The sequence below is a fragment of the Cyprinodon tularosa genome, unplaced genomic scaffold (assembly GCF_016077235.1).
Source record: "Cyprinodon tularosa strain WSP-4 unplaced genomic scaffold, ASM1607723v1 ctg144, whole genome shotgun sequence".
Lineage (NCBI taxonomy): Eukaryota > Metazoa > Chordata > Actinopteri > Cyprinodontiformes > Cyprinodontidae > Cyprinodon > Cyprinodon tularosa.
Window position 1 is genome coordinate 385697 of NW_024038265.1, and position 23073 is coordinate 408769.

Genomic DNA, 23073 nt, shown 5'->3' on the forward strand with positions numbered 1-23073 from the left:
AACTTTTTTTTGCAATAGATGAAGAACTGCTAAAGTTATTTTCATATTACACATAAATTTATTTATAAACAGATAAAAAGGAATTTCTTTAGGATTAGGATTCATTTGGTGATGACAACCTACTGAGCCATGGTAGAGGTCACAACGTGAAGCCATTCTATGGGAATTATAACAGCCATTTATTGGGTTGATAACATCCTTAGCGGCTGTTCTGTGCTTGGCTCCTGCACTTGAGCTTAACTTTCATTTCATTTATTTTACTTTATTTCAAATATTGTTTTTTTTTTTGGCATCCACCGTCTGTTTCTGCTCCACCTGCTCCATCATCCATTGCAAAGTGTGCTGCTTGGTAAGCTACTCTTCTAGTGTCTAACTTCTACAGTTAATCTGGTCTTTAAAGAAGATGTGTTTTGCTCTTTTATCATTCAAAAGTAGAATCGATCCCTTTCTCTGAACAGATGAGGGCTCTTCATTATGCTGCAGTGCCATGGAGCCTGTGGGAAATACTGCAGAGAGGTTTTCAATTCATGGCAGAGGGAAAAACTCAGCTAAGAATCTGTGCAGACCTTGAGCTACCACTCAGCCACAATCATTTGTGATCGACTCATTTCTCCTTTCAGAACTTCAGTTCAGGCGGTGAGTCCCTGCCAGATGCCCAAAATCCTGGTCTGAAAAAGTAGAATTAGGTGAAATCTAAATACACCGGTATCTGTGTAAATATCAAAGCATTTCCTATTGCTTCCAGTCTCAAGCCGTAAAAAGTCCTGTAAAGTTAGCACAAGCTTCCTGTGTGTTTCTGGTGTTGATGTGTACTGTAAGTAATTCTTTTTTTTTTTTTTTATAGGAGCATCTGTGGGGGGGGGGGGGAAAATCCTAAATACAAACCTGCTCTAAACGTTTAATTTCCAGGAAATTTCACTATTTATCAAATACCCTGTATACATTTTTTTTTTTACCTTACTAGGTGAAGAATCCCAATAAAACAGCTTGAAATTTATGATGCGTCAAAATGTGGACATTGTATTTTTGTTATGTGAAGTTTAACAAATCAGCAGCCAATTAGATTGATCTGCTTGTTGTAGTTATTGTTATGTCTTTTAGTGTAAATCAGAACTAAAAATGCAAACTGCGTGCGGCTTATGTTGCAGCAACTATAAAACCAGCGCTTGGTAATGCAGCCGGGTTATCTACCACGGCCGCCGCCAACTTTATCAAACCGGATGCGCCATTGGCAACCGGTGCGCGCGTCATGTGGCGCATCTTAAAGCAGGGCGCGCTGCTTGATCTCTATGTTTTAAACAAGGATGAGGTCAAACGCGGTGCTTTGTGTGGTGCGAAGCAAACTGCGTGTCACATTGTGGGAGAGAGAGTGTGAGTACAGCTGAGGGAGGAAGAGAGGAAGCGTGTCTGCTGTGGGCTCTGCTTTTTACGGATGACTGGATGTCGCTGTCTTTACGCACCGACTTGCTTTGTCTCTGCTCGGATTCAATTTATTTCCTGAAGTTACTGAGTCCTAAATGAGGGCTTCACTCAAACGAATCAGATTATTAGAATTAATAGTTTTAGGACGGAGCTGGACTTTATAATTGATTCTTTTTTTCTGTGGGTGTGGGGTTTTTTCACGCGGAGGAGAAACAATCTGACTGATCTGGGCGTTTCAGCAGAGAAAGTTCGGAGCTGCAGGATGGACGTACCTGTCCTCTTTTTCCTCATCCACCTGACCCAGACTCAGATTAAAGGTACTCTAAAATACCATATATGCATGTTTCCATGTAAAAATATACATCGCTTTGAGGTGGCATGCTATATTTAAAGCTGAGCTTCTTTAACTTCCACTGTAAATGATTGTCTCATGTTTCAGACACTTTATTGTGGCCGTTTTACGCACTAAGCCTTGAAAGATTTTGAGTTGGACAGAAATCTAATATCTTTAGTTCATTTTGCTGCTCCCCTAGCAGGTGAGAAGGTGAAATTGGCTCTCAGATTGCCCATTCCTGACAAAAAAACAAGACAGGGATGGGGGTCATCTGTGCAAGTCTAAAGATAATATTTGCACACAATGGGAAGGAAATATCCAATGTCATGAATATGTTGCAGACATAGCTTTATATTTAATTTATTTGGTTGTGGACCAAAAGGATACAATGTTCAGAGGTTGTTTTTGGAACCCACCCCCGGAGCCCAGTGTATGTAAAGTAATTTAATATAAAATTCATGCTGTATTCATTTCCATTACCCATGCCCATTCACATTTCCTCCAGCACCTCACACTCTGACTCATCCTCAGGGGGAGATACTGTGTGTCAGTGCTGTGTTCCGAATGCTATTCCTTTCCAGTCTGTATTTAATCTATGTGTGGAGTTTTACTCAAAATGCCTGATTTAGAGATAAGGTCTGCTGAACAGTTACTGACTTGTTGAGTTGCTACATAATGGTAAATCCCCTTAAAGTTTCAGTCTCCTCTTTATTTTATTGTGCAAAGCTTTAGCTAATTTATTTCACTGGAGTCTTTGTTTCTGCACTTTCAACATGGTTGGACACAGTAGTCAGTGGAAAGATCTAGACCTGGATTTTTAACCAGAGTTTGAGAGAAGTGGCTGATATAGTGACCAACAGGATGATATGAGGTGCCCCCAGGGACATAAATCAGAATTAACTTGCATATACACATATTAAATTACACTCTTCCATATAATATACTGAAAACCTCACACAAACACTAGTAAAAAGCTCTCACATAAACTAGTGAAAACATTTACCTCTTATATAATCTACTCAAAAGCTCTCCTACAAAGTAGTGAGAACTGTTCATATAAACTGGTGAAAAGCTTTACCTTTCATACACACTACTAGAAAGCTTTCATATACACTATTAAAAAGCTCTCATATACACTACTAGAACGCTCTCATATACACTACTAGAACGCTCTCATATACACTATTAGAAAGCTCTCATATACACTATTAGAAAGCTCTCATATACACTATTAGAACGCTCTCATATACACTACTAGAACGCTCTCATATACACTATTAGAACGCTCTCATATACACTATTAGAACACTCTCATATACACTACTAGAACGCTCTCATATACACTATTAGAATGCTCTCATATACACTATTAGAACGCTCTCATATACACTATTAGAACGCTCTCATATACACTATTAGAACGCTCTCATATACACTATTAGAAAGCTCTCATATACACTACTAGAATGCTCTCATATACACTATTAGAACGCTCTCATTTACACTATTAGAACGCTCTCATATACACTATTAGAAAGCTCTCATATACACTACTAGAATGCTCTCATATACACTACTAGAATGCTCTCATATACACTATTAGAACGCTCTCATATACACTATTAGAAAGCTCTCATATACACTACTAGAATGCTCTCATATACACTATTAGAACGCTCATATACACTACTAGAAAGCTCTCAAACACACTACTGGAAAGCTTTCATACACACTATTAGAAAGCTAAAATATATGGTCCCCCTCCTTTAATTTAGGCAAACATTGCTCAAATATCACCGAATCCAGATGGTTTGTTGTTGATGAAGAGAGGAATAAACACAGTTTAAGATTTGCAGCTAAATTAATTTGTTTCCATATTATGGAACTGCTATCAGGCACTTCCCATCATCTTATATCAGTAATAAAAAATTATAAATACAAATTTGGTATTTGGTGACTTGACTTTTAGTTCTGTCAGGCTGAAGTGAAAAAACTTGGAAAGAGACTGATTCTCTTGGCGTTTAAAATAACAACACAAAACAGCATAAGAAAACCGCATTTATTTTTTTTATTTTACAATTTTGTAAACAACAGCGGCTGATTAAACTAAATGTCTCAACCTTGTATAATTTTACGACTTTTTATTTAACCAAGAAATGATCCGAAAGGCCTGGGAAATGATCAGATCCGCTTATGTGGCTGCAATGCGCGGCGCGCTCCCGACACAGGTGGAACAGATTTTCACATGGGAACAGAATTTCGCACAACACCGAAAAAGGATCTCTGTTGAAGCAAAAACATAAAAAATAAAGTCGAGTAATGCCCATGCTTCTGTGAGTTGTTTAGCGGATAGCTGAGCATGAATCAATAATTTTATTTGATACAATTTCGGCCGGAGATAGCACAAAATGTACGGAGCTAGCCAGAATGACCTCCGTTTAAAACAACTTCCGGTGTAATGACGGTCCTTCCTGTTTCACTGAAACACCTTCCGTTTCAACTGAAATCCGCTAATAGCTTTTCAGTAGTGTGTATGAGAGCTTTCTAGTGGCGTGTATGAGAGCTTTCTAGTAGCGTGTATGAGAGCGTTCTAGTAGTGTATATGAGAGCGTTCTAGCAGTCTATATGAGAGCTTCTAGTAGTGTATATGAGAGCGTTCTAATAGTGTATATGAGAGCGTTCTAATAGTGTATATGAGAGCGTTCTAATAGTGTATATGAGAGCTTTCTAATAGTGTATATGAGAGCGTTCTAATAGTGTATATGAGAGCGTTCTAATAGTGTATATGAGAGATTTCTAGTAGTGTATATGAGAGCGTTCTAGTAGTGTATATGAGAGCTTTTTAATAGTGTATATGAAAGCTTTCTAGTAGTGTGTATGAAAGGTAAAGCTTTTCACCAGTTTATATGAACAGTTCTCACTACTTTGTATGAGAGCTTTTGAGTAGATTATATAAGAGGTAAATGTTTTCACTAGTTTATGTGAGAGCTTTTTACTAGTGTTTGTGTGAGGTTTTCAGTATATTATATGGAAGAGTGTAATTTAATATGTGTATAGGCAAGTTAATTCTAATTTATGTCCCTGGGGGCACCTCATAGGATGAGGCTGGGGCTGCACCACATTAGGAAAAACTGCAAATCCAAAAAACATTGTTAAATATTAAGCTCAAAATACTGATTGTAATAGGGCAATATTTTCCTTCTGTTTTTTTTTCTGTTAACAGTTCAGTTTGATTTAATTTTTTTGTGTGTGTGTGATCAGAGCATCTGAGTCAAGTCCCCTGCCTGGTGTGTAGGGCATATGCATTGTAAGCTTTTTTTTTTAAATATATATATGTTGTTTAATAATGTTTTTCTCTACATACAAGACAGAAATGTGGAGTGTGTTAGAAGTCAGGTCATCATGTCTTCAATTCAGAGGTGTTGATTTTTGCAACTCCTTTTGGCTGCTTTTAATTATCTTTTGCAGGTTCGTCATTGTAGTTAAATAATCAAGTTTTCACAAGTTTTCAATATGGCTTCTATAAACAGAACTGTACAATCTAAGGAATGATTTTGGTGTATGGTAAATCAATACAAATAAATTTTTTTTTATTACATATTAGGTTGGAAATTAACTAGAATTTAATGAGTAATATTCCACCTTTTTTAACACTAGAAAATATAACATGAAAGTATTACAATGTGCACATGTGCCAAGTAGTAACTGCTCTGCTCAACCATGCAAAACAAAAGATCCTTGCAACAAAAAGGGATGTATCTTGAAATTAGTTTATTAAATTCAACAGTTTGTGAAGCATTATAATACCGTTTTATGTCTGTTAGAAAAAGTCAACAATTTTGATTCAGACTGCAGCCCTGTTTGGTGCGTAGCGTGACTAACTGGTGAAAAGTCAGGAATCCTGGATGGTGACGTAGTTTGTAACACTGCTACCTCGCAGCATCGAGATCATGAGTTTGATCTCTGCCTAAGGCTTTTCTGTAATAAATTTTTTGAGGTTTATTGTGTTAGTTAGACTTACCTGATTAGTCCTGGTATTTTACTGCAATTAAAATATTTTTACTAATAAATAAACTGAGTGCCAGATTTGACCTTTGCAGTAAGGAACAGTTTATAGGTTTATTTATTTTACAGTGTACTCTGTGGCGTGTTTGATCACATTCGGCTTTGTGTTGCCTGTTGCATAACATCCCGGTAAATTGAATTTAAGTTATTGGTTATAACATTACAAAATTTGTGCATAAACCTGTCATTTTCAGATTTATTACACACTGCGGGAAGGCTAAACTGTAAGATTACATATTTAACTCTGAATCACAAACCTCAGATGTTACTGTCTTTGAAAAATATAAATTGATTTAGATTGAAACCCACAAATATATTTATACATGCTGCTTTTAGATATCTGGAATCCTTTGCTTTTAAAAGCATGTTCCTGAAAGAAGGGGGAATTGGCTCAGGGCTACATTAACAGTCAATGTTCACACACTCAAAATGTTACCAGCTACATAGATTATGGTGGACTATTTCTTACAGTTTTTTTTATTAAAACATTTGTAATATTATTATTTGAGTCTTTTTTTTCACAGCATAATCTTCATAACTGTCATGTAAGATTCTCAATTATCCAATTTAATGTCATTAGGTTGCATGAATATTAATTTTTCTATTTGGAATTGTACTTTATTTGGAATCCATTTGATCCATTACCGAGTAACAGATGTTAAAACTTAAAAAAATATCTATCAAAGGTGTGCAGTGCCTTACAAAATGCATTATAGACCTGCTCAGAGAAATTATAAAATTCAATTCATGGAAAAAGAAGACTTTCCCGATGCCTGTGGGCTTAATAACATATTATTGAGACAAAACTATTGTCTCAGTATAGGTAGAGGCTTAGTTTTTACAGTAATTGAAATATTTCCATCTGTAAATAAAACTTTTCTAGAGGACAGCAAACAAACAGGAAAGAGAACATGACTTATCTGATAGCGTAGGACTCCAGCTGTTACAAATATAATTTGCCGTGTGCAGGGATAAGAGCTGCTACTGAAAGACGGACTCCTTACAACATAAGGAAAGGAGTGTTACAGCAGGAACAGCGTAAACACAAAAATGAATAGCGGCTTCTGGTTTCTCTTTTTCTTAATTTGCAGCTAGAATTATCATTGTGACATATTACCTTTGAGGCAGTTTTAATGTAATTTTCTTCTGACTCATGTTGATCTGCTAGCCCTCATAGATGTCTTCTTTAAATCCAACTTCAGTTCTGAAAAGGTTGGGGTTCCCAAAGTTTTCTCTAATATACACAGATCTTATTGTGCTCTTGTATATCTATTCCTTTCATACAAATATTACAAGCTCAAATTTAAGAGGATGGAGATGTGTGCATTTATACTATGTAGGGTATGTGGTTTATATGATTAACTTTCTTCCTTTTATCTTTCACTTCTTGCCATGTAATATCTCCACAAAGGAGAATATTCTGTTCTATACCATTTTCATACTGCTAACGACCAAAAAAAAAACACAAAAACTCTCATCTAAGAAGTCTACATAGTGATTATTCAAGAGTTGCCACAGGCAGGAGAGAATGCACTAAGGAAGAAATTACTTAAGCAGGAAAATCTCTTTATCTGACCTTTAAGACAATTTTAAGCTGGATAATCTTTCACAATGTTACAAATTGTTATCTTTTAAACATTTGAATAAATGCAGTGTAACGTATTGGGTGTTTGTAATGTGTTAAGCTGAAGTGAGATGATAACTCTGCATGATTACACATGTATGAAATTTTAGGTACAAATTGTATAATAAAAGAAAAGGCCAGAATGGTCATAGAAACAACTTTAATTTGACAAATGCACTAATGAGAGCAAATTCTGTAAAAATGAACAAATGAAAGTCACTCCAGCCATCCATTCATCCTGGGCAGTGTATGGAAGAAAGGCAGGGTACACCCTGGACCAAGTCACAAGTCCATCACAGAAATGAAAAGGTAGAACAACTACGCTTGAACAGAATTATGTATCTTAAAAAATAAACGAGTAAAAACTTTCATTGCACAAGCTTTTTGAGTTAATTACTGCAATTAAATTATTCTTGTTATTGTCAGTGAGACTTCTGCTCCTCTTGCAGGTATTTTGGCCCACTGAGCAAACTGCTCCAGTTGTCTCAGGTTTTAAGAATGCTTATTTCAGACCACATGTTTCAGCTCCTTCATATCTGCTCAATAAGATTTAGGATTTCAGGGGTCATAAAAAGCCACTCCAGAAAGTTCTTATTTTTTCCTCGTGAGCTTGGTTTATGCTTGATGCATCCGCCAGGTCAATTTTTGGCTTCCATGACCCTTTGCACAGCATCCATGTAGACAAATTTTCCGCACCCCGCACCTTGGAAAATTTTAGAAGGAATGGCAAATGAGCAGCAACTCCTTCTGGCAAGGGTTCTCAAAAGTAAACAGCTAGATATGTGATTTAGCTCATAAATATCACCATCAACAGGTTGTGGAAAAACTCCTGGAAATAAATGACTGTAGAACTGTAAAACTCCTCGACAAAACAAAGAGGCTTTGAAAAAGTTGTAAATGGCTCTTTTCTACTTCCTCTTGTGGTGTGGTGTGGTCAGCTTGTAGCTTGTGCTGAACCCCCACCCCCAGAATAAGCCCTTTAGCCATTCTTGACTGTTTCTAGCTTTGTGTTTTGAGTCATTATCCTGTTGCAAGACCCATGACTTGCATCTGAGACCAAGCTTTCTGACACTGTTCAATTCAGTTCAATCCAGTTTATTTATATAGCGCCAAATTCACAACACATGTCATCTCAAGGCACTTTACAGTTCAACCAGATCATACAGTCAAATTGATACAAAGTTTTATATCTAAGGAAAACCAGTTGATTGCATTGACTCATTGACTCAAATACAATCCCTCACACTAAGCATGCTTGTAGCGACAGTGGAGAGGAAAAACTCCCTTTTAACAGGAAGAAACCTCCGGCAGAACCAGGCTCAGTGTGAGCGGCCATCTGCTGAGACCGACTGGGGTTTAAGGAGACAGAAGCAGAGATACAAGAAGCAACTGTAAAAGGCGGCCCCGTCCAGGAATCACACAGCCAGGCAGACGAGCTCCAAGGCAGCTCCCATGCCAGAGGACGAAGAGAGCACATCCACTCAGTCACGGTCAGAGAAACAGGACGACACTGGAAAACAGGCCGATCTCCAACATCTATGGGCAGCGCATTTTTCTTTAGAATCCCCTGATAGTTTTTTTTTTTAGATTTTGTTGTACCCTGCAGCGATATGAGACTCTCCAGATGAAGCAAAGCAGCCCGACAACATAACAAAGCCTACTCCATGCTTTACAGAAGAACGGTATTCTTTTCTTGTTATTCTTTCTTTTTAGTCTGTGAGCATGGAGCAGATGTATCCTTACAAAAAAACTCAACTTTTGTCTTGTATCCATAGGAGATGCTACCACAAGCATGCGCTCATTATTTAGTTTGGAAAATTCAAATTTTTTTTTTTTTTTTTTTTTTTTTATGATTCGAGGAACAACAGTGGCATCGGATGCAGAAGTTTACCCTGCAGACAAAATGTTGTCTGTTCAAACCCTGAGCTCCGGCCTTCAGTGTTGTGTCTACTGATGATAGCCCAAGGAATGGGTGGCACCAGTGTATTGCAGACTCGCTTCCATACATGAGCCCCAGGGCAGCTGTGGCCACAATGTAGCTTGCCTCTTATCAGTGTTTGCATACATGGATGAATGACTGAATGTCAAGAAGTGTAAAGCGCTTTTTTCAAGTGTCCTGACTTGATAAAGCACTACAAAAGTACTATTTCCCAATTTTTTTTAAACAATGGGGTCCTCTTTGGTCATCTCCCACTGAGTCCACTTTGGCTTAAACAATTACTGTACCCGCCTTTTTGTTTTGTCATCATTTTACCTCCTGAAGCCACATAGCCTCCTTCAAGATGGTCTTATAACCTTTATTATTATTTACTATTATTTTTTCTTTCTGAACTCCTGAGAAACCTTTTCATTCACCTTTTGTGGTCCATGTTGAGTGTGGTATACTCCATATATAGGCCTACTGATTGATTGATAGATTGTAGACACCTGTGATGTTTTGTCCAGGCCTGTTTCACAAGTTTATGTTTAGATTATTTTCATTATAATTCCGTAGAAGCTTGGTTGAAAAGTCAGTGTCTGACTTTCATTTGTTCATTTGCCTTCAATTTTTATTTGTTATTACTTTTGTCAGATTAAAGTTGTTTTTGTTACCATTGTCCCAGAGATCTTTTATATTTTCATATCTCAAATTATATTCTTTTTGAAATGGCAAGATCCTAGGTAAATAAATAGGAACAAAAAATATGTAAAGTATTTCTTAATACCTGTAAAGTATTTTAAATAAGCATTTTCTTTTAATCTATATAATAAAGCTCTTACATTTGTTGGATATTAGCGAATTCATTTTCAATGATTCCAAGCTTTCCTGGGCTATAAATGTGGCTTTAAGCATAGGGAAGTTTCTCTTAGCTAGCCTTTGATTAGGAAAAACAGAAAGTGTCAATTGAGTAACACAGATGTATGTTGACCTTTTAGTCATGCAGCATAAAAAAATTATGGTAAACCTACACTTATATCTACTGCCAGTTTGAACAATAACATCAAAGTTTAAAGGGGGTTAGGGTTAGAAAGAAATATCTAAACCTTGCTGGAAAACAGCAGTCCCACTCTTGAGGATGCTGTAAAATTTATGAACTTACAGCAGTAGCCATTTAAAATGTCCCCTCTTTCCTTGATGGGCCCTTAGCTGGTCTGCTACAATTCCTTTTTAAGCATCAGTCTTTGTACTTAGATATTCTTTCTGTCATGATTTGTGGTCATTAAGATCTAAAGAGAAGCGTTATCTCCTTTTCAGACGCTGTAATTCAGTGAAAGGCTGGATTCAGAGTAAAAAAATATGCACTCCCAGGAGAAGGCCAGTGGCTGGAAGTCGGAGGGGATTTTGCTGGGAGTCGCAGGGGAGTAGACTACCATTCAGGCGTTTGACTGGGAGGGGCCAATTTGATTGGCTGCTACTGTAGAAGGATCATAATAAGTGAATGTTTTATATAAAAATGTCTTCTGGTGTAAAAGCTGCTCACAAATATCTAAATAGATTAGATGACACTGGTTACAGTTCAGAGAAGAGCATCATTCTTTTTTTCCCATCCTCTTTATATTGACCACTCTTTTTATTCTAAGTAACATGTCTGAATTTATTTCAGTATTTAAAGAAGACCAACACACTGTACAACTCCTATAACAAAACATTTATTTACACAGGATTTATTCAACTAGTTGTTATTGCTAATGGTGGGAACTATAACGGCATCTGATTATCTTTGAACCTTCAACATTCATTCCCTATTAATGAAAACAATCTTGGCGAGCGATTTAACTTTAATCTTCTTGCTCCTATCCAAGATTTTCACAGTAATTAGCACAATAACAATGCCCCCTGCATTCAGTCAAAGGTCTGGAGGACGATCCAATATTGTCTTAGTTCCAACTTAAACAATTCCAACTAGCAATTCTGTTTTACCCATCAAAAATAAATGTTATACAAGACTGACAGTGTGCTGGAGTCCTTTTTAGATTTTCATTTTTTTTTTTTCTCTTATGCATCTGTTATATAGATGTGCAAGCTGCTCTACTGAATTTATTTCATTAAAGTGACAGAAAGTAAAATCTTATGACATTTACTCTGCAGTAAAACCCTGCTCTACTTTATTATAAAGCCCTTTAAAACAAGCATGGCTCCCACAGAGCGCTGTAGATACAAGGAAAGTTAAGGCCCTATAAAACAACATCAGATCTTAAAAGAATACAACAAAAGAATACAGTAAATTAGTTAAAGCAAATAAAACCATATAAAAAACAATAAAACAAACCAAAACACAAAACAGATTCTCATGCTGTGTTAGAAGCCAAAGAATAAAATAGGTTTTAAAAAGGGGTTTTATGCTTTAAAAATTGACAGTGAGGAGGATTTTCTAATGAGGAGGGGGATCTCATTCCACAATTTTGGAGCAGATAATTTAGAACTCCGTACCTCCAGGAGCATCAGGTGTGCTGACCTGAGGCACTGAATGGGAGCATTGAAGTGGAGAAGCCCAGGCCATTTAAAGACTTGATAAAAAATAAAATAGTCTTAAAATGAACTCTAAAATACACAGGAAGCCAGTGGAGGGTGGCCAGGATGGGAGTTATGTGCTCTCTCTTTCGTTCCTCAGTTAAAAAGCCTGCGGCTGCATTTTGCACCAACTGGAGACGTGCAAGGGATGACTGGCTCACCCCTAAATAAAGTGTATTACAGTAATCTGCTAAATCTGGTTTAACAAAGGCATGGATTACTGTTTCAAAGTGCTTATGTGCAAGAAAAGGTTTGACCTTGGTCAGCTGTCTGATATGATAAAAGCTGGACTTTACTACAGAGCTCACCTGCTGATCAAATTTAAAGGTTTTAACGTAAAAAGAATAGTGAAAAGGTTCAAGTCAACAGGGAGGTATTTACAAAGGTTACTGGAAACAATCACCGTCGATTTAAATTTTTTCCTCATTAAGATGCAAAAAAATTAAGAGCCAACCAGGATCAATGTCATTAAGGCATGCCAGTAGTGGAACAAGGGAAAATAGTTTTTCCTTTTAATAGGCTAATATATCTGACTATAATTAACATAAAAATTATAAGAGAGTCTTCTCAGGATGGACCCCAAGGGCAGCAAGTACAATGAAAAAGGGGGTCCTAACACTGAACACCTAACACTGAGGTTCACTGTTCTTGATGGACAGGTTTAATTATTTCAAATCCGCCTGTGACACCTTTGTGGACAGTTTTACAACCTTAATTACATAACTTTATTCTACCCAGAAGAAATTTTTCATTTGAGAACAATTGCAAATTTACATGGTCTCGTAAATTTGCCTCATTGTTTATCCGTTCGCTAAGAAATCTTTTGTCATGTGAAATGAATAAATATGCAGATTGCATTGTTTTAAAAGGTGCATTCATACTGTACATTGATATTCAGGTATAGTTTCCGACATGTATCTTGTAAAATCTGTAATCTTTTACTCCTCAGCTGTTGTTGTTCAAACCTGTTTTCCTCTATGTCCTTTTGGTTTTGCCTTTCACTGGGTTGTCTTTGGATGAATGACCCTCTTATGATTAATTTGTTCCCTTTTGTCTGCTTAGGGTGATACTTGTTGCTGATACCACTCATGAAAATGAATACAAGTTTCTTCACATGCTGAATCATTTTCTCAATGCTGAGCAAAAAGACCTCACTTTAAACATTTACAGGGAATTCTCCTGTGACAGCCAGGATCTTGCACTTCATTTACTGTACTTATTTCTATGTTGTTGTTTTTTTATTTGCTAGTAGATAAGATACATAAAAAAACAAAATATCTTTAGCAGTAGTTTTGGACCTTTGATCAAAGCTCCTCTCATTATAAAAAAAAGAAAGTTATTATTGGTCTCCTTATCACTTAAAACATTGCTACAAAAGTAGATCCTTTTCTGTAACATTGTTCAGAGGAAATTGTCTGGGATGTTTAATCTTCAAATGTTTGCACTGAATGTAGATTAAAAAAAGAAACTAAAAGTGGGAATGATGAAAGTTGGCTACGGATAAGACAAAAGGCTGAAACGAAGAAGGGCAAACATAGTTTATAAGAAGGTTGGGTATGACTTCTCTTTAGAAATTTGTTTTGAGAAATTAAAACGTGCTTTATAAAATGTCAGAGAGACTTAACTTCTCTGATATGGCTTTTCTGGCTGGAATCATTTTTGGACTGGTCAGATATGGGGTCTGATTGATCCAGAGAGCCATATTTTCCTTTTAGTGTTGATCTTCATTATCTTTGTATTCTTTCAAGAAAAACACTTCTAGTTGTTATGAGTGCATACTATATAAGCTTTCTTTGTTTTCAGGTTTAAACTTGAGAAAAATTTGTGCATATCCATTTTGAATGTAAGATGACATTTTCTAAAATATAATGGTCATACCTATATATTATAGCAAACTAAGAATAGCAAAAGACAATTAACACTAACGCAATGAAAAAAAAATTTCCTAAGAAGACAAACACTCTCTTATTTAAGGGGGGGGGGTCTGCTTGTAGCGGTCTTGTATGTAATTGAGAGATGGAGTGACAGGAAAAGGGATCACAGAGATGACTGTTTTGGGAAAACCAGGATGTCATACAGTTAATATGTGTAAGCTTATTTGATCATGCATGCTTGTCAGAGAGACATAGCTTTAATTTTGTGCTAATTGTATAAATGCCATTTTTAAGATGTCTACACTGTTTTCCACGGAAAGCCTCAATGTTTGTATTACACGGGAAATAGGAATCTGAGGTAGTTTGTCAGCATGCTTTCCAATTAGCACACCTTCAGTCCAATGGATTTTGGATATAAGAACACACACTCCATTGCCTGTTAGATATAAGTAAATCCCTAAGATTAAAAAGTAAATTGAAGAGGAGCAAGTTTTTTTATCGACCTGCATATGGCCAGAGTTTATCTATAACTGCACGATTAATTTAAGATGACTACAAAGAACTGATTAAATGGTAATCTCTTGAATTACATAAAGAACCAGATAAATCTGATATCTACAGCACAAACATTCTACAATGTCTCTATACATATACATTCTATATATATACCGTATAATCTAATCTATGTCTAATAATCTATAATCATAGTTATTTATTTGTATCAAGTAGAAGCTATAGGCAGTGGAGTCAATGGTGAAAGGATCCCCACAGACCTTGAACTCATGATTTCTTCTCTTGCAGCTCTGTCAGCATAGAACTGTAAAAGACAAAAAAAATATACATATAATCTATGTGAGTGAGTGTATATTTTTACATCTATGTAAATGGTCAAATTAGGTTTACATGAATAATTGACATAATTGTCTTGATGCCAAAAAGAGCCCAACTGATTTTACTTTCACAAGTGGAGCAGTACGGCTATCCCCATAGTGTTCTGCTTGATTTATGCATATAGAATGTTTTATTATAATTATGCAGGAAGTTTTACAGATTATATGGACACTTCAATGTAGGTAGAAAAGGAAAGGAAAAACAGAAAAAAAAATAGAAAAGATGAAAGAGAGAGGAGATAAAAGGGAGACTGGTGAATTTAATATAGTACTAGGTGAAATATGCATTGTTAGATTTCATTAATGAAATCATTAAACTGAATTAAATGTGTGCTAAAATGCACTGGATTTCATGAGTATATTGCACATCGATCAGCTGTTGAGCCTCTTGGATGCGATCTCCTCTCTGGAGAAGCAGGAAGCTGACTGTCAGCCTTTAAGAGAAATCTCCACTGAAACTTCAAAGAGCATTGAAGCAAGCAGTGTTAAAGTACGGCCCTGATTAAATAGAGCACAAAAATCCTTCATTCATTGGTGTAGGAGCGGGGAAGGGTTAGGTTGTGAAGCTGGCTGCTCAATTGGCAGAGCACGCTGAAAGATTTGACTGACAGTGACCAGGCAGAGGGGAGGTTTTCCTCATGAGATTCAGACCTGATAGGAAAAATTGATTATTTAGTCAGAACATTCCTCTTGTGCTGAACTCTTGCAGTGGTTTCTGTAGTTAATTTCAGAGGGTATATGTTTCAACAATTGTTAATGCAATCTGTTAATTAACACCAGTGATCCTCCCCTGTTTAGTCTAGGCTTCTGACGTACATTAGACTAAACTACAAAAACTATACTCTGTATATTTACACTCTTTAAGCTTAATGAAATGTCTGTCCTTTTCACAGAAGTAAGAGGCATGTATTGTACTTACTTGACTAAATGGATAGGAGCTTCTAGGCAAATGGCTCTTCTCCAAAGAGAAGAGTTGACAAAAAACAGTTTATAAGATGTCAAAGAGCAAGTATATCACAAAGGTGTCATTGATCTTGTCCGTCACTTTGACTTAGATAAACTTAACAAAAGCATGAAAATTGACCAGGTTTGTAACACCTTGGGAAAGCAGCAGGGCGCACCACAAGTAGATTAACAGAAAAAATTTAATTACTGAAGAATGCACTGTTAATTCTTGGCGCTTTGTGTACAAGGGAAATGTAAAGAGGTTTTTCTCACTGTTTTGTAGCCCGTTGACAAGGGAAAGAGCAGCTTATTTTCTGAGCAACCAAATAAGATTTAACAAAGAAAAATCCTTTGTAACATTAAGAATATTATGGACAACTTTGAGCAATTCTTGAGATAGTTTTAAAGGTATTCCTGTAGCTGTTTATTTATTAAAAGGCGTTTTCCGTTTGTTTAGCTATTTTTTCTTACTACACAGTAAACGCAGACTTCGAATATTTTAGAATCTTAAGCCTAAAAAATCTTTTTCACTGAAATTATTGGGTTACACCAGATTTCAAAAACGGGTTGATCAGCTAACAATCAGCATTGGCTCCCTTCCCATTGGCAAGCTCGGAACCCAAGCTGGGTCCAACTTCCCTGCTGGCAAGCTGCATGGACTCTGTCCCCCACTGTTGCGTGCCTGTTGACACCATCACACTGGGTTAGCATGATGATGTCACCATTGCGACAGATATCAGAAAAGTAAATGAAGAGCATCATGGGAGGGAGCCAGAGCGTAGTAATTGTTTAGCTATTTTTTTCTGTCCAATTTTCTCTCACCAGTGCTGCACCATGTTTATCGAATCAGACGCGATTTCTGGGGTGTGCTGACTTCCGTATGTGATACTCAATGGCATCACATAAATTAGCAGGTCTGATGTTCCCACTCTATGCCAATCAGAGCGGATCCGTCGTTACCTGGATTGCTTGCCAAGTCATTTGACATGGGCCAATGAACTGCTCCCACTGCCACTAAAAGACCATTTTTTCCGGGTAAATGTGTTTTTTTTCGCCAAGTAGAAAAAAGGTATACGGTACGTAAACAGAGTGGGGGAGTGTTGGCCTAGTGGGTTTAAGCAGTGCGCTTGTGTTCTGAGAAGGTTGCAAGTACTCGGTTCAATCTCCACAACCTACACTCTGGGTCTCTGAGAAAGACCTTTAACCCATAACTGCTCGCCGAGTGCCGGACGAGGTATAGTTCTCCGAAGTGAGATCAATGAAGTTCTATTATTATTAACTTACTTAAGTCTTTTTGCCAAGGAAAATATGTCCTTCATCACTATGTATTTTTTATATACATGTATAGGTTTACAGGTTTTTTTTAGTGATTTTTTCAGCTGTAATTTAAACTTTATATGATCAAATGACCCACAGAGAAGTTAATGGGGCTAATATCTAAATAAAATGAAAATTGAACAACTGACAGTAGTAGGGATGTTCACTGTAACAGTCGTAATTGTGTAGTGTTGATTTAAGTTCTCTGATATTGCTATGCGCCACTGCTTCTCTGTAGAGAGCTCAGGAGACATGTGATGCAGATCTATATACCGTAAATTACGGACTATAAAGCGCACCTGATTACAAGCCGCACGCTCTAATTTTAGAAAGAAAATCAATTTTGTACTTTTATAAGCCGCACCGGATTTTAAGCCGCAGGTTTCCCACATTGTATGAGATACTTACAAATAAAGATATTACACGTGAGCATTTTTTAACGTTTGATTTAATCCATATGATAAAAAAACAAATACGGTACATATTATGAACGCTTTTTTTTTTCCAAACTACCTGTAACACATTTTAAAACACATGTGTCGGTAACACGCAAATAACGCTGCATGTGCCGGGACTTTTAAATAACAACGCATTGAACAGAACATTGCAGCCGACCAGGAAAAGTCCTTAATCATTTTCTTCTTCCTCCTGCGCACTAAAACCCTCAAAGTCCTCTTCCTCGGTGTCTGAATGGAACAGCTTCAGGATGCTGTCACTGACTTCAGTCTCATCCTTGTCGCTCTCACTTGAGCACTCGCCGTCCTCTTCATCCCGCAGCAGCCCAGCCTTCCGAAACCCGCCGGTGATGCTGGATGTTTTTACACAGCTCCACGCATTGAGAACCCACTGGCAGACATCAGTGAAAGATGCCCTTCACATGCGGCCAGTTTTGGTGAAGGATTTCTCGCCACTGGTCATCCACATCTCCCACTAACTGCGCAGTGCCACTTTAAATGCACGGTTCACACTGATGTCCAGTGGTTGCATATACTTGGTGGTGCCCCCAGGAATCACAGCTGCAATTGAGTTTGTTCTCTTGATGGCAGCTTTTACAGAATCTGTAATATGGGCCCCTTATGCTGTCCATCACGAGCAGTGCTTTTTTTTTATGAAAAAATCCCCCCGGACGCTTGCCATAGCACTCCGTAAGCCATTCCTTCAATAAGGTTTCTTCCATCCAGCCTTTCTTATTAACTTTCACCACGATTTCTTTTGGGATTTTTTCCTTTGGCATTGTCAGCCGCTTAAAAATTACCATGGGTGGAAGCTTTAGTCCGGATGCTGTGCAGCTCAGAACACAGGTGAAGTGCGTCCTCTCGTGACCCGTGGTTTTTACTGAGATGGAAGAGTCACCTTTTTTATTAACAGTCCGCATGAGAGGCATGTCATAAGTCGAAGGTACTTCATCCATGTTTATAATTTCATCTGGCCCAATGGAATGCTCCGCTATCTTTGTTTGGGTGAAAGTACGGAAGAGAGCGAGTTTTTCCTCATAGTCGGGAGGGAGCTGCTGACACAATGTCGTGCGCGCCCGGACCACCAGGCCTTTTCGTTTCATAAATCTGAAACACCACGATGGCCCACCTCTGAAATCTTGAATTTTCATGTCGGTGGCTATTTCTTTAGCCTTCAGCCTGATCTGCACGGTGGATACACCGCGGCATCCCGCTCGCTGTGTGTTCACCCAGTCTTCAAGACAGTTTTCAAGCTCCGGCCACCTGCTGTGATTACCTCTGAAAGCTTTCGTGGTCTTTTTGCACCGAGTCAGTTCCTCACGCTGTTGTCTCCACAAGTCTCACCATCGACTCATTTATCCCAAAATGACATGCAGCAGCTCGATTTCCGTTTTCAATCGCCAGATTTATTGCCTTTAATTTAAAAGCGGCATTGTATGCTTTTCTTCGAGTATCCATCTTGAGGGTCAGTAGGAATGACTGATTTACAAGACTGCAAATAACAGTGAAAGTGAGAATTATGTATCGCACAATTTAATTTGACCGAATATCCATCAATTTTATTGGTCTGTTTTTCGCGCCATGAAAAAAAAATGTATTAGCCAGTACGGCTAATACATTTTTTTTTTTTTCATGGCCGCAGTGTTCAAACAGCGGGAAAAAAGTAGCGGCTTATAGTCCGGAATTTACAGTAGGTTAGTTCCCTATTTTCTTAGTAATGTTACAGGTTGTTTTGACTCTGATCATTTTTCATGTTTCAGAATAAAGCAGCCGTTCAACTGGGCGTTGCAAGGTTGGCGAAGAGTGTTTTTATTAAAGGTCAACACTGTGGAATCCCCAGTACCAGTGTGGTTGAGTTTCTGACTGTCCTGTCGAGTCTGCCAATACATTTCCTCCCTTAAACGCAACCCTAAGTATTACACCACTCAGAAAATGAAAGTGTGACGTGTTTTAGATACAGCCATTGGAAACACCTAAATTAAATGAATGGGCAAATGAACATATAAGGAGATAATTCAACTATTCATTCAGGTAGATAAGCTGAAACACATTTAAAACATCCAGGATGTGTGACACCACCACAGAAACACATTCACTCATTTCAAACCAATTTATTACTAAGGTCGCCTTTGTTTTCAGTTTATATATTATTAATGGGGCCTTTGTTCTTAACCTTGCCTGCAGGCTGAACTGTTGCTGTATTTGTGAGTTCACAACACACAATAATCCATCTGTCCTGCTCCAAAGCCAACCATATAAGACAGACCCAACACAGATTTGCAAATCATGCTGCACTAGTAGGGTTTAATGCAGGAGATATGACTGGGACAAAAACAAGAGCATCAAAACTGAAATAAATATTGCAGCTCAGTTGAACTTATGTGTGGCTGCTGCTATCACACGTGTTGTGTCACAATCCAAGATTTCATTTTTTTAAAGAGACAGCAAGAGCGTAAAATGGAATTTAATTTGTCATCTTGATTGGCTAAAACCAAACTTTGTTTGAATGGTACAAAGTCTCACTTCACCCAATCAGCTCAGAAGGTTCTGCTGAATGTCCCTCTTTTCCTGAACAGCTTTGATTGCACTGCAAAAACAATCCAGAAATAAGTAAAAAATGGCTTAAATTAAGTATATTTAGCCTTAATTTGAGCAGGTAAATAAGATGATTTGCCAATGGAATGAGTATTTTCACTCTTAAAATAAGATAGTTAGATAATATTTACTTGAAATAAGACGATAAAATAGTTTTTTCTTATTTTAAAAGGAAATTGTCTTGTTCCATTGGCAAAGTGTCTTACTTACCTCCTCAAATCAAGAAAAAACACACTTATTTTAAGAAAAAATAACTTATTGAGATTTATATTTTTTGCAGTGTGGAGTGGTCCTACATTGATGATGTGTAGAACTAAACCTGAGTACTTACTTTGCCCTGATATTTGTTCCAGATTTCAAACAACCCAAAGAAATGCCGATATGCAGAGAATTCATTGAAAATGACCTGACCAATGTTAAAGATAAAAAATTGGAAAGACAAGATATAATGCATAGAAAGGTATTAAATTATTCCAGAGTCTCCATATCTGGAAGGTTCAGGGGATCCTTTGCACTCTGAACTTTAGTTCTTTTTCACATTTTAATTTTATATACAAGTCTAACATTTCTATTAATTAAGAGTTTCTTTGTCAAGGAGATGTTGACTATTCGCTTACTCTGATATCTATGATAATTTCAAGTATCAGACTTTTATCAACGATGTCGATTAACATCTTAACCTTATTCAATAACATCTTTTGCCAAATGGTGCAAGGCAGCCCACTGCCTGATGTTCCACCCCACAAACTTCCCTTTTGCCATGGTGCTTCTTTATCCCAACATGATGTGTTCATTGATATCCAGAGTTCATCTTTGGCCTTCTATGAAGCTTGGCCATTTTCTCCCAGTATTTCATGCCATGAGCTCAGCTACTGTAACATTTAATTTCCCTATAGGATTAATTATGTATTTTGTAAGTGAATTGAACTGAAAGTTGTTTTTTCTACTTTGAACTGATTATATTTTGGGATGTTGTCTTACAAACTATACCTGCCATTTCAAGGTCTTTCTGAAGCTCTCTAGTATTGCTCTTTGGCTCTGGAAGAGCAAATAACTAGAATAATCCTTTGGACTCTTCAGTCAGATATCTGACCTTATGAGGGGCCCCTGGTCATTGGAGAACTAATTTTCCCTCTGCTTCTGGAGTACAGCACTCCCTAAAACACTCAGAAGCTTAGTAATACAGCTGTAGCCATTGGCCTTGGTGCTTTTTTGTACAAATCTGTGCAACAGTTTGGTAATGAGAAACCTTTTAAAAGGCCAGCAAAAATAATCAAACCAAGATATAAGGACTTTGCAAGAGGAATACATTGTTAATACTGACAGACTGACTATTTTCTTGAGTCTTTGTGCCATTTGGTACAGCTTTTTCTTTATCTATTAATGTGTTTTATTTCTTTTTGTTTCATTCTTTTCCTAAAGCTCTACATCTAATTTACTTTGACTTCCTTATTAGTGGATTACAGTTTGAAGTGATGGGGAAGAATATTGTGTCAGGGCCGTCTGAGAAGACAATTATTTCCAGACACATGTCAGAGCAGGTTCATATCTAGAGATTGTGAGACGTGGACCCTCAAGGACCACAGCTTCATTTTGTGGTATTTACTCAGCCCTCATTTACTTTTAGTAGATTTTTTAAAAGCCCTAAGGGAGGGTAAAATAATAAAGAAAGAGAACAACTAATAATGACAAAGAATCATCATATGCTCAACTAAATTAGCTTCTTTTCACATACCTCCTCCTGCTGCTGCTTTACTGTTGAATGTTGAGTTTGGACAGGAATCCTCTGTGAAAAGGTCTTATCACTGGATCAGTTTACTTGGACTGGCAAAACTGCTGCATATTTCCATGAAACTTTTAGCAGAAGCTGTGACACTGCCTGGTGTCATAAGATGGGAAGGTTTATGTGATCCAGATTTGGGTCAAGGGGAGTTTTTTCATATCAGAGATCTGCAGAAATTTACCCTGACTGCTGTTGTAAGATTAATAGATTTAATGTCTAACATGCAGTGTTTTAGCAATTTCAAACTAAAATACAATTAGTCCCTAAAATAATACATACTATTTGGTTAAATTATAGTTGTTCTTGCAAAAATACAATAAATCCTTATTGTCATCTGCCTCACTTTTAGAAATAAGAATAGTTGGATGAATTACCTGAAGAAGCTCCACAGTAAATTTTGCAGTGTTTAGCAGTTTAAAATTGCATTTGGTCCCACTTGGAATTAGTGTTAAATTATAACTCTATGTAGTGTATATCTTACTCCAGTTATTGTTGTAATAACTCTAAAAGAGTCCCCCTGACACTACATATTTAACACTGTGAAATTTACTATGTCCTGTTTATTCCCTGAATGTTAGCAATACTTTGCAGTGTTTTTGAAGCAATATCCCCAAAAGTAATTGGTGCAATTATAACAACACAAAGATAAATAAAGTAGGGGTTAGAAAATAAACACCTATTCATAAAAAATTGTAGATGAAGCAACTTATTAAGTCAAACCCACCCAAAAAACATTTTGAGGTATTTTTTTTAAAGAGTCAGTAGATTTGTGAAGCTCACTGAGTGGAATGGTTCTCCAGAACCTTGGAGCCACTGTTTGAAATCTTTGCGCTACACGGGTCTTAAAATGGGTTTGGGGAAGACCGGCTGCAACAGGTCTGCAATATATTTCATAACTTGGCTATTGAGTCCCCTAAATGTTATTAATACACATTTTATTTACAATGTAGGTTAAAATTGTATCATGATAAAGATTTAACCACTTATTTAATACCATTTGTCTTATTTCTATACAAATGCTTTTTTCATCAATAAAGTGTGTTTAAAGATTACCATAACTTGCTCTGCTAATTATTACATAGTTGTTGATTTAATTGCAGTGGAACCCTAACTGTTTTTTGCTGTTCCCACCAGGGTGACAGAAAAGCAGCAGGAGGCTATTATTGTTAAACCATTTCCAAAAATCCTCTGTGATTTCATTACACCATGCCAAGCAGTCACTTTTAGCAATTGTGGCATTAATTTCCCAGTATTTAAGAGCTGAGAGTGTCAGATTT

The 23073-nt window shown here is 37.1% G+C and overlaps 1 protein-coding gene across 1 annotated transcript in view; it reads left to right on the forward strand.

Moving 5' to 3' along the window:
* Positions 1-1231: 1231 nt before the first annotated feature.
* The window catches only part of rxfp2a (relaxin family peptide receptor 2a), a 128731-nt gene continuing 106889 nt past the window's right edge, over positions 1232-23073 (forward strand). Inside the window, exon 1 of the mRNA XM_038278819.1 lies at positions 1232-1739. Coding sequence (XP_038134747.1) covers positions 1685-1739 — 55 coding nt within the window. The 5' untranslated portion in view covers positions 1232-1684. The remainder of the gene's footprint in view (positions 1740-23073) is intronic.